Source organism: Clarias gariepinus, chromosome 25, assembly GCF_024256425.1.
Source record: "Clarias gariepinus isolate MV-2021 ecotype Netherlands chromosome 25, CGAR_prim_01v2, whole genome shotgun sequence".
Classification (NCBI taxonomy): Eukaryota; Metazoa; Chordata; class Actinopteri; order Siluriformes; family Clariidae; genus Clarias; species Clarias gariepinus.
The window spans coordinates 3478976-3492765 of NC_071124.1; the positions used below are offsets into that span (position 1 = coordinate 3478976).

At 40.1% G+C, this 13790-nt stretch overlaps 2 protein-coding genes across 3 annotated transcripts; both read right to left on the minus strand.

Moving 5' to 3' along the window:
- Window positions 1–312: 312 nt before the first annotated feature.
- On the minus strand, window positions 313–4334 carry selenop2 (selenoprotein P2). Its single transcript, XM_053486821.1, has 4 exons — window positions 4014–4334; window positions 3141–3353; window positions 2137–2245; window positions 313–2016 (listed from the first exon to the last, which is right to left on the minus strand). Exons 1-4 carry the CDS (start codon window positions 4226–4228, stop codon window positions 1768–1770), a joined length of 786 nt encoding a protein of 261 aa, XP_053342796.1. The 5' UTR covers window positions 4229–4334; the 3' UTR covers window positions 313–1767.
- Window positions 4335–5440: 1106 nt separating this feature from the next.
- On the minus strand, window positions 5441–13430 carry si:ch73-382f3.1 (uncharacterized protein LOC100151273 homolog). Of its 2 annotated transcripts, none has more exons than XM_053486106.1 (5): window positions 13257–13430; window positions 9465–10656; window positions 7484–7643; window positions 6645–6814; window positions 5441–6507 (listed from the first exon to the last, which is right to left on the minus strand). In XM_053486106.1, exons 1-5 carry the CDS (start codon window positions 13319–13321, stop codon window positions 6133–6135), a joined length of 1962 nt encoding a protein of 653 aa, XP_053342081.1. In that variant the 5' UTR covers window positions 13322–13430; the 3' UTR covers window positions 5441–6132. The 2 variants fall into 2 exon arrangements, with proteins under 2 accessions (XP_053342081.1, XP_053342080.1); XM_053486105.1 differs by having other exon boundaries at window positions 6645–6817.
- Window positions 13431–13790: the final 360 nt, after the last annotated feature.

The following is a 13790-nucleotide window of genomic DNA, read 5'->3' on the forward strand; positions in this document are numbered from 1 at the left end:
ACTTGTCATATGAAAGAAAAAGTTCAGTCGCTCACAAACTTAGATTGCTTACAAGAAGCTTTTCCATATTAGTGAGTATACAGTTTTGTTTCGCCAAATAAATAACCTGTTTATGGCTAGTCTTAGATCATGTTAATCGGCAACTGGACAACTTACTTTAAACGAGCTGTTACCATGGAAACAGCAATTAATAGCATAATCCTGTGATTGTTTTCTATACAGCCGGTGTGGTAATAAACACCCTCGGACCAATCAGATTGCAAATATAAAAAATATGCTGATTGATAAAACAAGTGCTTCTGAGTTTATGTATAATATTTTATTAAGGGGAAAAAATGTGAGTACAGGACATGATTCACTATTTAACATTAAGTTTAACTTATTAACAGTTTTTTTCATGGTTAAAAAACAATCTAACATCTTTAGATTATTCCATATTACCATATAAGAGATCTGCCTCGTATAAACCAGTATATTAAGCTCCTCGTTCAGTCAAACACACATCGCAGAACGTCGATGATTCGGTGTCCCTGGAGGAAACCTCAGCCCTCATGGGCAGCCATCTTGGACAGAAGGTGTGTTGGTGCTCCACGTGATTTCTCCTCGGCTCAGCATCTGCTTGCACACACCCAGGCCGGGTTTGACGTGCAAGCTTCATTAAGAGCAACAAAGAGGAACCCAAGAGGAACGCACGTTTTACAACGATCTATTGGCGACGGCTCTCCGTCTGAAAGCTGGTCAGAGACGTGCTGAGAAAATACACTGGACCACGAGTGTTTACGAACTAAATTAACTACAGGAAAAGCACATTTTCCTTTATCACAAATATAGTTATTTGTTTAGATGTTTTTTTTTTTGCTAACACATAAGGAAACCTGGCTTTAAAGTTAGCTCTCTATAAAGCACTGGTCTTAACCGTAGATTTCATTGACGTTGATTTTCTTCGAACTCAAAAGCACATGTTAATAAATTTGAACAGAGATTATGAACAATAGTGTTCATGAAAAGGCTCATTACTATAGTAGTAGCCACACCCACTCAACTCTATAAAGCTCAGATACAAAATATGAAAATGAACAAAGTGAGAAAGAGCGCCCTCTAGATGCAGAGTGAAAGCAAAGTCTTCCAATAATGCAGCTCAGCCACCACAGCTCTTCAGCTACCGGAGACACTCCATCAGATTTTGCGAAGTATTCGCTCCCAGGAGTTTATCAGGACGTTATCAAGCCTTATTTACCGCGATTGTGTTTTGACTTAATTTTCTTTTCTGGTTTCTGCTTGTCCTGTTCTACACGGTTTGCCAATCGAATTTGCGTGTGTTTGATTTCCTGCTTTGCTGGTATAAAATAAACACAACATGTCTTACCTGCTATCTTATTTAACCTTTCATAGGGTGCCATTACTTTTGCCCAGTTTGCCGATTTGTCTTTTAAGGTTCAAATAATATGAAACTAATACCTTTTGCTGAATGTTCGTTAAACTGTTGCGTAATTTAAAAACTCAATCTTGATGTAAATACCCGTACGGATTATTAACGGATTAACTCATTTCCTGTAATTTGATTTCCAGACTGCCCTACGACTGCGTTTAGCAAAAAAGTGTCAGAAATTGTACCACGCTAATCTAGTAGCTATATGCTTTGCGCAGTAGTTAGCTGATTTAGCATCGCAGCTCCAGTAAAGAAACAGTATGTAATTATGCCTCGCTTGTTCCATAAGATATTTAAAAGCGTGGTTCTGAAATGAAAATTAAAATGATGTCTTTGGCTTAAGTGTGTGTTTGCATGATTACAGGTTGTTCGTGTTCCGTGTCATGCGAGTGCGAGCTTGACGTGGCGTCGTCAGAGCCTTTTTTTTGGGAGGAGCCACTCTGGTTGTCTTGATGATGAAGTTGTTGATGTTGATCATGAGGGTGATGATGGTGGTGATGATTATCATTGCGCACGGGGAATTCTTCTTCTATTGCGGTCATGTTTTGCTCAAAACCTCTTTCTGCAGGCGTGTTACCCGTTGTTACCTGCGTAGAGTTGGAATGCATTTAAAAAAAAACATAATAATAATAATAATAATAATAATAAAGGCACAAAAGTTGTTTGTGAAAAAAAAAAATGTGTTTTTGATGCGGCATCGTGCTCACCGTGCAGTTACAGTTGTTTTGCTGGTACGTGGCTCTGATGGCCGCCTCCACGTAGGGGTAGTGCAGGAAACTGTACGGCAGGACGATGTGAAACGTCAGGAGGCCGCATCTACTCACGCAGAGAGGACGAGGAAAGAGGAGTGAGAATTCACAAGGGGGTTTAACCAGTCAATAAGATGGCGCAGTGGTGCCGCTCCCTTAAAGTTAGGCAGAGAAGACTGCTACTTTAACATGTAATTATTTAACATAATAATTATTTATTTTAATATTGAATTAAAGTCATTTAGTCACACTATTCCGCTGCATTTCTTAATATAATTTATTTACAATAAAAAAATTTTTTAACTGTATTACGTTCGTTCGTGTTTGTGTACCGTGGCGTCGGACAAACCAGTGTCTATGTAGGCACGTGAATTTTTGAAAAGCATGTGACTTGCGGCTGAGCTCTAATTGGATTTTTTAAATCATCCTTGGGGCGCAGCACTGTGCGCCCCGAACCCTCCCACTTGTTCTTAGCAAATCAAAATTGTTTTAAAATATTTAGGCTCATGTGATTGGACCATTTTTAACGAGTCTCATTAACGCTCAGCAGATTGTTAGTTAATGTATTGAATAGTGATTGACGTGGAAGGAAGGAAATTCTGTAATTTGCTAAAATACCCCTGCGCAAGGCGATTGGACGAAGAAAGAAAAAAGGTTAAAGAGCTTGGACCAGATCGACCTGATCTCCTAATTAAGCATCAGTCACGTGATTAGGGCCGAGCTTACACTCGGTGCTTTGTGTCCAGCACTTGCGGAGCTGAATGATTAATAGTAATGATGCTTAATCACCTGATAAATGGCTATTTACTGACGATTATTAAAAGTTTAATTTTAGTTTTGTTTGCGTCCCCCCAATTTTTTTGCACCAGCCGCCACTGGGTTCAACTGATCACACACTATCGAAATGAATGAATATATTACGGTGTACGAAGAAAGGAAAGGAATCTAACGTCTGAGCGTACCGATCGTAGACTAAGAAGTCGTCCTTGTCCCCATCCAGCGTGTACCAGATGTCGGGGTTCAGCGGGCTCTGCTGGTACACGGGGATGTCTTGTGCCGTCCGTCTCTTCAGCTCCCAGTACATGGCTCTGGAGTGAGCGTCCTGGTCGTTCACGATCAGAAAGGCCACGCTGGTCAGGTTTCCCCGCGCCAGCTTATCACGCAGTTTTCCCAGCCTGCATTCGTCACAACGTTCCGGGATCAGATCATATAAAATTCAAACGAGTGCAGAAATTGTTCACAAGTAAGAATTATAATTTTTTTTATTAGTGTAATGTGATCAAGTATAAATTCATCTAAACGTGTAAAGAACTGTCCATGTTGTTTTGTACACGGCAAACGCGAGCTACAAAGCTAACTAGATTCTAACACGAGGCTGAATGCCGAATCCCTCTCTAACCCCTGATCTAGGGCACTACTTTTTGTGTGGAACGAGGGATTGTACACCCTACATAGTGCACTAGCTTTGTGTCACTAATGCTAACACTAATGCTAGCAAGCGTCACCGGAGTCCGCAGTCATGATTGATATCTGGGTAGTCACATGACTGCAAAAGGTCAACACCCCAATTTAAATATAAATGGAAAATACCAAAATAAATAAAAATGATCTTTTTAAAATACATTACAAGACAATTAAGAAGTGTGAAAATATAATAATAATTATTATTATTATTTAGCAAAATCAGCCTTTAAATGCTAAAAATTTTTAAATATTATTATTTTCCTCCTAAATGGGAGCTAAAGAAAAAAAGATTTATTCCACATTATATTATTGGTATGTAATAAACACGTGAACGTTAGTATTTGGATTGTCACAGCTGAATCCGAACTCACTTAGCGGCCTGCGTGAGGCAGAAATGTCAGCTGGCTTTCAGCAGTGCTACCACCACCACGTTTCCCAGCAGCTCCTTCATGGGGGAGCGTCCATCGATCTCCCAGTGCGGCGCCGCTTTACAGATGGCCGAGCCGCTGCCTTCCCTCTCTAAGAACAGCGAAGCCCAGAACAGGGCCGGGAGCGAGGCCAAGCACAGAGCCAAGAGAGTGCGCATGACCCCGTCTTTGTCCTTACCCTCTCAGCTATGGAAGGATGTGAGCTCAAATCCCACAAATTCTATCGTATAAAACAAAATAAAAGCATCAAAGGACGGCTCAGCTAGATGGATGAAAAGATGAAAATGTAAAAAGCAAGCTGATCAGAGAGACCGAGAAGTGAGCACGTACCTCTCGCTCTGCTTTAGGAAGAAAAACAAGAGGTGTCCGTTTACCCGGATATTTTTATCTGAGTCCAGTGAAGGCCACCCCCCCCATAAAACACACCCACACACACACCCCTACACACATACACACACACAGTGACCCCGTACAGGAGGAGGAGTCTAGTGTTGTTACAACATTCACAGCAAATCTCTTTACGACAATTTATTATAATCATTAATCTGAGAAGATCAGAGCAAAAACAGGGCAAAGATTAAAACATCAAACGTGACGAAAGCGTAGGCGTGAAAAAGATCGGAGGCAGATGTTGATCAGTCTCGAGCGTTCGTTTGTTTAGGGGGACAGCTGACCATTTGTCGCTGTTTGTTCGAGTTAAACAGTTACTAATCCCATCAGGTACAAGGTTGTGATAAACACACGAAATCCCACGCAGAGTCCTTTTAGACAAGATAGACAAGGCTGACTTTAAATACAAGCGGAGGATGGGACCACAATCAGGACTAATCAATAGTTTGCTTCCAAAAAGCCAGACGTTCTTGTTTTTTTTTTTTTATCTAATCTTAAGGAATAGCTCTCCAGACTTCTGTCCCTGTACCTGAGGAATGTTTTTTGTTTTTTAAGCCACACCGTGAGCTATGAAACATTCAAGCATAAAAAACCCTCTAATGTCAGGTATAAACCAGTGAGAAACATCAGGTGCAGATGATTAGTGGACTGCTGATGCTGAAGGGTTGGAACAGATGAGAGGGGAAATGAGGTCGCTGCTGAAGTTATTACATAAACAACCAGCTTTTAATTTTATCTTTACGCACTTGGCAGCCTGTCGCAGTACAACGTAACGTTTAGACATTTGGCCGACGCACTTATCCAGAGTGCCTTATATTTTTATCTCATTACACATCTGAGCAGTTAAGAGTTGAGGGCCTAGTTCAAGGGCCCGACATGGCAAAATCCTACGACACCGGCAGATCGGTGGTCATAGGATTTGAACCTGGGACCTTCCGAACCTTCTTAAAGGGTGATTATAAATGAAAGCAGACACTCCATTTATAAAACATTAGTGTTATTTATTATTGTTCTGTGAGAAAGTGTGAGCAGAAAGCATACACAATTTAAATGCTTAAACAAAGTGACGTATGCCACACATATGTGTGTGTGATGACATGAGGAGAAAAATAATCAGTTCCAGTTCCCTAAACTCTCCAGTAACTAATGGAGTCATTAATAAGTCAGTAAAGAAACAAACTCCAGACACTGAGAATGTTCTGAATTTTTTGCTAAAAAAATAAACACACTCAGAGTCGCGTTGCTATAAGGAAATGAATCTAACACCCTCTGGTGATGAAGCAGACTTAGCGTCACCACCGCGAGATGTCCTGTAGCAACACATTTTAGAGTGGTTTATTCCTCTTACGCTACAGCAACCAGACGAATAACAACTTTTATTGACTACAAAAATGACATCACACTTTTTTTTTTATCTATTTGGAGTCACAATAAATGTCTGTGAAACACGTTCAGCCTCTCCTCTCTGATAAAGCATCGACTCCTCAGTCACAGTTTAATATCCAGCGTTAAACCTTAATCTGTACGAGTCTCTGTAAATTAGCTGTTACTATAGAAACCATAGTGTATTAGAACACACACGCTAATTAGAAATAACACCTTCTGACCAATCAGAATCCAGAATTCTACACTTTACACACATTCTCTCTCAAACACACAACAAGCCAGTCTGTTATGTCATCATCCCGATCAGCGCTTCTTCGCTCGCTGTGTTCTCGTCCGCGCTGTCGCAGGCGGTGATGATCCCCAGCCCAAGTTCTGCCAGATCCTCCTGCATGCTCTCGCTCATCATTATCCTGGGTTCGAGACGGTTACACAGGGTCCGGTACGAGGGCAGGGGGTAGCCGAGCTCACGCAGGAACTCGTATCCTTTTACGCCGACGGCGCAGCGGATCTTTTGCGCGGTCAGGACGGTGTCGTGGGACCAGACGGCGCGGCGCGAGCGCTTGCTCAGGGTCAGGGCGCGGATCTGATCCTCAAAGAGGAACACCTGCAGGCCTTTTTCCATCCGGCTCAGCCGGTGCAAGCGCTTCTTCATCTCCTCCACCTGTTGGGGAAAAAAAAAAAGCATGAGGACGATAAGGACTTTCAATCCTGTCATGATGCTGTACAGAGTCTAGTCAGATCTCATTCATCCATCTTTAACAAGCTGATGATATCTTTATAAAGAATAAAGAGTTGGACCTCTCTCTGCAGCCTGGCCGTGTGCTGCTGCTGCTGCTCCAGCTGGGATTTATAGTGCTGACACAGAGAACATGGCCGCTCTTCCTCTGCTCTCAGCAGCTCGTCTTCCTCCAACTCGGCTCGGGGCTGCCGTCGGGCGTACCCGTGATCCCCGACCTTCAAATCGCTCTCTGCTGAATTTAACAACAAGCAGTGTCACGGTTCAGACACCTGGGCGATAGGTTATATCACAGATATTTACATTTTATTTTTTTCCCTTATTTTAACTTGATTTATTGAGGTTGACATATCGACCTATAGAGATGGGGAAAAATCTATTTGGTTATAAACCAGTTGATACGCCAGTGACCAGAATTCGCTGGTTTTCAGTTTGATTGTCCGTGACCGCTGATCGGCCTAACAGCTTGGACGTAACCGACTCTGAGTTGTGGTACTTTGGAGGCGTTTGCATCAATAAAACATCACTGTTTTTTTATAATCCTACAGGTGACAAAACCTGAACTATTTACACGTTATTATATCATGTGGTAGGAGTGAATTATTTGCTAAGTTTAGAAATAATAATTATGGTGGATGACAGAGACACATGCCGGGAATGGCTACATTTAATTACTCATTAAACTTTTTTTAAAGGTTTAAAATAGTAACTAAATTGGGGAAAATGTAATAGCGTATTATGATATTTATTAAACATTGTGATACGTATAGAATCACAGGTTTAAGCGAATTAGCACCAAGGTATCATGATATCATAGGTGACTGGTGAAACCCCATCCCCATCAGCCTTGTTTTATTTTTGTTCCCTTAAACGGCTATTCGTAAACACAACCCCTTTTTACCTGTCTCGGGTTTGTACGGCAGGGTGGAGTGTGTGTGCTGGGCGATGGGCGAGGGCGGGTTTGGAACGTTGAACAGCGTGGGAACTGCGTTGGGTTTGAGTTTCTTTCCTCCGGTGGGTGATCGGGCAATTCCCTCGAACTGACTTTCCTCGAAATGATCCTGCAAGCAATCAAGACACAAAAATATGAAAGATTATATGTTAGTCTAGATTTATGCTTCGCGAGAACAGCCATCTTGGAAGGGTCAACTTAACACTGCTAAGATTAATAATAATAACAATAATAATGATAATAATAAAAGTTCAATAAAAATAATTATATTTGCTAGGTAAATAAATGCTTATTTAATTATATATATATATATATATATATATATATATATATAAAATTATATATATATCAAACATGACACAGATTAGTCGATTTATCACAGCATGCGCGCTTCCTTTCCATAGACTCTCATTAACTTATGAGCTTAGCGAGACCTTTCCAATATGGCGGACGCGTTAGCGTGTTGTTTTTCTTTTTGCTCCCGACTGGAAAACATTTTCTCTCGCTCATAGTTCCACTTGCCTGGCAGAGTCTGGAGCAGGGGGTCGGCACGAAGTCCCTCCGACAGTTTATCAGCCACTTTCTCATTCGAATCGGATCTTTTGGAAAGCGGAAAAGTTGTTTTCCGATGGTTGTAGAATTTGAGCAGTTCGGAGCAGAACATCCACCCATTGTGATATTCTATTATTTCAAATGAGCTTAGCGATATTTCCACAGCTGTACCCGTATTCCTACAAATCCCGCCCTTCTTACGCTACGATTGGTTGGTAGTACTCTGTTCCTCTGTGTGATTGGAGGACTGTTTTGCGCGATTGAAGTTTTAGCCAATCGTATCAGGTTTCCGGAATACGGCTAAGAAAACAACGGTTAGCAACCATTAGCTAATAACACTATGACACGTCGCTAAATGATATTTGAAAAAAAACATCGTTAAAATAAAAGAACAAATAAAATGCTGTTGACGATAATAAATCGGATGGCAAGCTCTTTTTTTCAGATTATATACAAATATCATACAGATTAGACCTTGGAAATGAAGTGCAACCCGGACTTTCTTTGAGCCAAAATGGCGCCCGCGTTCTTCTACACGGAGTTATAATAACAGGAGGAAGACATGACGTCATTTCTGCCTGAAGTCAGGGGGCGGAGCATGGCGGACATTTTAGTTAACTCAAAACAAAAGATGCTTTTAAATTAATAATAAAAAAAATAGTAAGTTATTATTTTAACAGGAATGTCGTCCTAAATATAACATATAAAATTTACATCGAGTAAAGTGGAAAAACAGAACATTATTTATGGTCGTAGTACAGTATTATGATTATTATTATTATTATTATTATTATTACTTTTTGCAAAACGCACCCAATGGTTTTCGATGTACTACTCATAGAGGACGTACACGATCACCACCAAACTGGGTCGATATGATCACAAGACATTGAGGATGCAAAATTGCAAGGGGATTTTCGATATCTCAAACGGCCTTAAACTTATGGCGAAAAGTGTCTACTTCCTTAGTTATATAAAATCTGGTGACCTACTGGTACATTCGATGAGGAATTCCTGTGACGCTCACCGTAGGAGCTACTGCTACGTCACATTATGAAACATTTCCCCTGCATTTGCTGACTGTCTTTTCAGGTCACCTGAATGGCGATGGAACAGGTGCTTGGGCCCGATCATTATTGCTTTACAACTATATTTACTGTTGTTATTGCTAAGTAAATTATACTATAATTTTATATAAAATATTATATATGATCTTACATGTCAAATCAAATTCATGAGCAGACATTGTGTTCTGTGGAAGCATTATTCATAATTTAATTACTGTGAAGAGTTCTGACTATATATAAAACTACACACACACACACACACACACACACACACACACACACCAACTATTTCCATGAACATAAAGACTCACCTGTGAATCCTGAAGCGTGCTGGATGATCCGTCAGTGTCGCTGTGCCACCTCTCAATAGTCCGTGGGTGAGGCAGGCAGGTATTAAACATCTTTCGAACGTATCTGTAGGCACGCGGAGAACAGTAATGTAACGTCTGAGCGAATCTCTTCAGTTCTGCAGAATATGAACACGGTAGAACTTCGTTTAACTGTTTAGCGGTGTGTCTTTTCAAAAGGTCTGCCACACCGGTCGGAGATTTTTCAAACACCTGCAAGCTTTCGGAGCGCATCGAATTTTGCTTTTTCAGATCAGTAATCATCGATTTCAGACGAGCGTTACGTCTGTTCAGTCTTCGCTTATTTTGCAGCAGAATTTTTATTTGCTTCCTCGACGACTCCAGCTGTTGCTGTGAACGGCCAAGCTTAAGCTCGAGGTGAAGGTTTAGGGACGTGTGGGCGGGCTTCGCCGCACCGGATGACGCTTCTGGATTCGGCGATGCAGAAATTGATCCCGCGGAAGTGGAGGAAGTCGTCAATGGAGTGGAAGAGAAGCTTGATGCGGTGTAATTGAAGGAAGCCAATGGCATAGTGAGGAAAGGCGCAGATGGTTTGGATGTTGACGCTGGCAGTGACGAAGGAGTGGAGGAAGTTGATGGCATGGTAGGAAAAGTTATTGATTCCGTAGAAGTGGAGGAGGTCAATGTCTTGGAAGTGAATAAAGGCAATGGCAAAGAAGTGGAGGAAGTTGATAGCACGGTGTGAAACGTCGTCAGTGGTGTGAAAGCGGAGGAGGTTGTTGATGGAGTGGAGGTAGAGGAAGTCACAGTTGTGGAAGGTGAGGAAGTCGATGTCGTGATGGGAGAAGTCATTGATGGCGTGGAAGAGGATGAAGTCTCTGCTGATGAAGAAGCAGACAAAACTGCAGATTCCCCATGATCTACATCCTTGAATTGTTCCGAAGTAACATCTGAAGATAATCTCCCGGACTTCCTCTCTCTGACTTTCCTCCCTCTTTTACGTGAACGTGATGGACAATCCGGAAAAACCGTCGGGACCGCATTTGCACGAATCCGAACACAAACTAGACTCGTCCGATCGATGTCCTCTTCAGCGAAGTGTCTCGAGCACACGACGGCTGACCTCCCCGGGACAAAATTCTCTCTCCTCAGAGCATCTACCCAGCGCTGCCTCTGAACCGGGTCATGTGGGAATCTGCACACGAAACAAGGACATCCGTTCATACGTGAACTAATCAAGTAATTACGTAGCATCCAATAACGCAACATAACACTGCAGAGTAATGCAGTCTTTGTGATTAAGGGCGTTTTCTCACTGGGGTCCGGGACCCGTTTCCGAGCACAGTTGGCCGCGGGATCAGTCGATTTTTGTCAGTGAGCATGCAATCGTTCCAAACTCGGAAACGAATCCCTGGACCGGATGCAGAGGCGGAAGGCGGGACATAAGTATGCGCTTGTGCTTAAAGGAGGAAGTGACGTAGTTACTGTTTGACTCCGTACACAAAAAAACGTGGCTGCTAAAAAAAAATCTCTGTAAAGTTCAGTGTTTGCTCAAAATTTACACAGACGAAAACACCCAAAGACAATCAGACACTACACGCAACTTAGATATTTACGGAGGTATCCGTAAGTATTTAAACGCGCGCGTACAGCAGTACTGCACGCTACGCCGTGCAGAGTTGAACAAACTTTGGCTTGAGCTGCAAACAGTGCGCGTGCGATACTAAAGTGAGGAAAATATTTTTAAAAAATTAGGATGAAAACCATTCAGTGTGATTGAGTCGGAACCCCTCTGTCTCACGACACCATCTACCTTCATCATCCGAACCGGACAGCGTGAATCCTGGTCCAGCAGAGAGCCTGCGAGCGAGCGTGAGGAAGTTAAATACTAACGTTATTAACACTGGTAAAGAGAGTCCCGTATTATCACAGCATCTCCTGGGAGTTGTCTGTGGATCTTGTGCTTTCACATTAACTCACAACAAGGTTAACTTGCCCCTCATGTCTGCTTACTGTAAGGCCCCAGATCATTTCCCTGTCCAAAACAGTAGAATGTAATCAACCTATGTAGCTATTAGAGTTACAGGTACTTTACTCTTTACTTATTATTTTATGTATAACCTTTAAGTATCTACTCCAACACATCTCAGTGAGACTTATGAATATTGAGATGCTGATGATCCACATAAGCTCCACACACAATTTTAGGTTATCTGTGATTGATCTGTGATTACTGTGACAAAATTTGGATGTTGGAAGAATTAAATTTGTACAAGCTGTTATGGTTGCAACCTTCAGCTAATTTCTTGCTTTTATCCTTTCTTGCAGACAGACACTGGAGGAAACACAGACTGAGACCTCTGACAGTAGCACAAGACCAGCTAACAACAGAAGAAAGAGGAAAAACCTGACGTGCAGGAGACTCATAATGCCTGGATGAAATCTTACATTTTGATGGAGGATCGCTGACTACAGATACTGGGGAAGGAACATCCAGAGATCGAATAGGATGTTGATGAATATGTGGACTAACTGGACTTAATTTCATTAACACACAACCTCTTGCTATCCAAGTACAAGTAAATATAACAATACACTGGACAGCTACTTTTAAGTTACAACACTTGCTTGAATTATATTTAATAAAACATTTTGCACTCTAACCAGTATTTTGTCTCTGTTTCAAATCACCCACACATCATGGATTTTACAGTATACATTTATTTTCAAAAAACGGAACGGAACAATCGATCCCAGTGAGAAAACGCCCTTAGACACTTCAGTTACATTATGGCACCGTTGTGAAAATTCCCTGCAGGACTATAGGAAAAAATATTGTTGTCATCTTCAGTTTCAATATATTCATTCGATTTACATACAATATACATACATACATACATACATACATACATACGTACATACATACATACATATTTCAATAGCTGTTTCAAAAAAGGTCAATCTCAGATACCAACGTTGCCTTCTGCAAACCTTTAAAATCTACATGATTTTTCACCCTTTTTTTTGTAATATTAGTAAGATTTTTCTGTAGTTGGAATGGACTATCCGTTATTTCTTATGTGAAAATTCTTATCTCAGTAGAGATTTTTGCTTTAAGAACTCGGGGACAATTAAATGTATATTGGTTCTGCTGTGTATACAGACATAAAAATGTTAATTATTAATTAATATCCAACTCAAATTTAAAGAGTATATAAACCATATGATAGCATAACATGCTAGGCTTTATGTATTCTTATTTAAGTTATTCTTATTAGTGTTTTATTATTTTTTTAACTAATGTAATTAATCATTATTCGTTAATATTAAGTTGTCACTTTAAATGATACGTTCTAGCTTTGAGATTACATTAAAAAAAGATCTTTCTAAAAATATAAGAATTTAATTTAATTTCCAATTAAATTATTTTTAAAGAAAAAAAAAGTAAGAAAAAATTATAAAGCAAAATTTAAAAAGTAAAAAAAAAAATAATAATAATAATAATTTGCCAAATAAATAAATAGGTTTAAAAACAATTAAACTCAATTATAATATTTTTAATTAAGTATTTTAATTTATTTATTTTTAATAAATGTATAATATACATTTATTTTTTATTTTTATTACTTTGCATCAGAGTACAAAAGTAATGCATAACTCATGCTGTCAATTATTACCGGCGCTGTCCTGCAAGATAGAGCTGTTTATTATTATTATTATTATTATTGTCGTTGTTGTTGTTGTTATTAGTGTTTATTATAAGCCCGGGCTTGTATTTATTTATTTATAACTCACCTATGAAGCGTGATTCCGTCGCTTACGTTTCTCTGTAAACACCCGATCACTGAACACGACGGCATTCTCAATTAAAAAACAACTTATTAAGGTAAATATAATTTTAAATAACAAACTACATGTAGGATATTACTTATTCGGCATGCCTGTTACTTTTGAGTCAACTAAAATGGCCGCCATTCTTCCAAACAGCTTCTTCCACCGGCGCTTGTTGATGACGTCGTATTAATAGCTGTCCATGCTGCTGCCTGAGGTAAATACTTCATATGTTTTTTATATATATATTTTTTTAAAGTGGAAAATATAATCGTATATAATGTGTGACACAGTTTAGATTTAGTTTCGTTAACGTTTAATTCTTACTTTAGTATTCATATTCATGAATACATGTTTTTTGTGGATAAAAAAATTAAGATTGTATAATGTCGCCTGTTTTCTGTAGGACCCAAGGCCGTGTCTCAAATGGCGTCAAAATCCCCTAGATACGAGCGTATTAAGAACGTGTTTTGACGTCCTAAGTAGGGCACTTTGCAG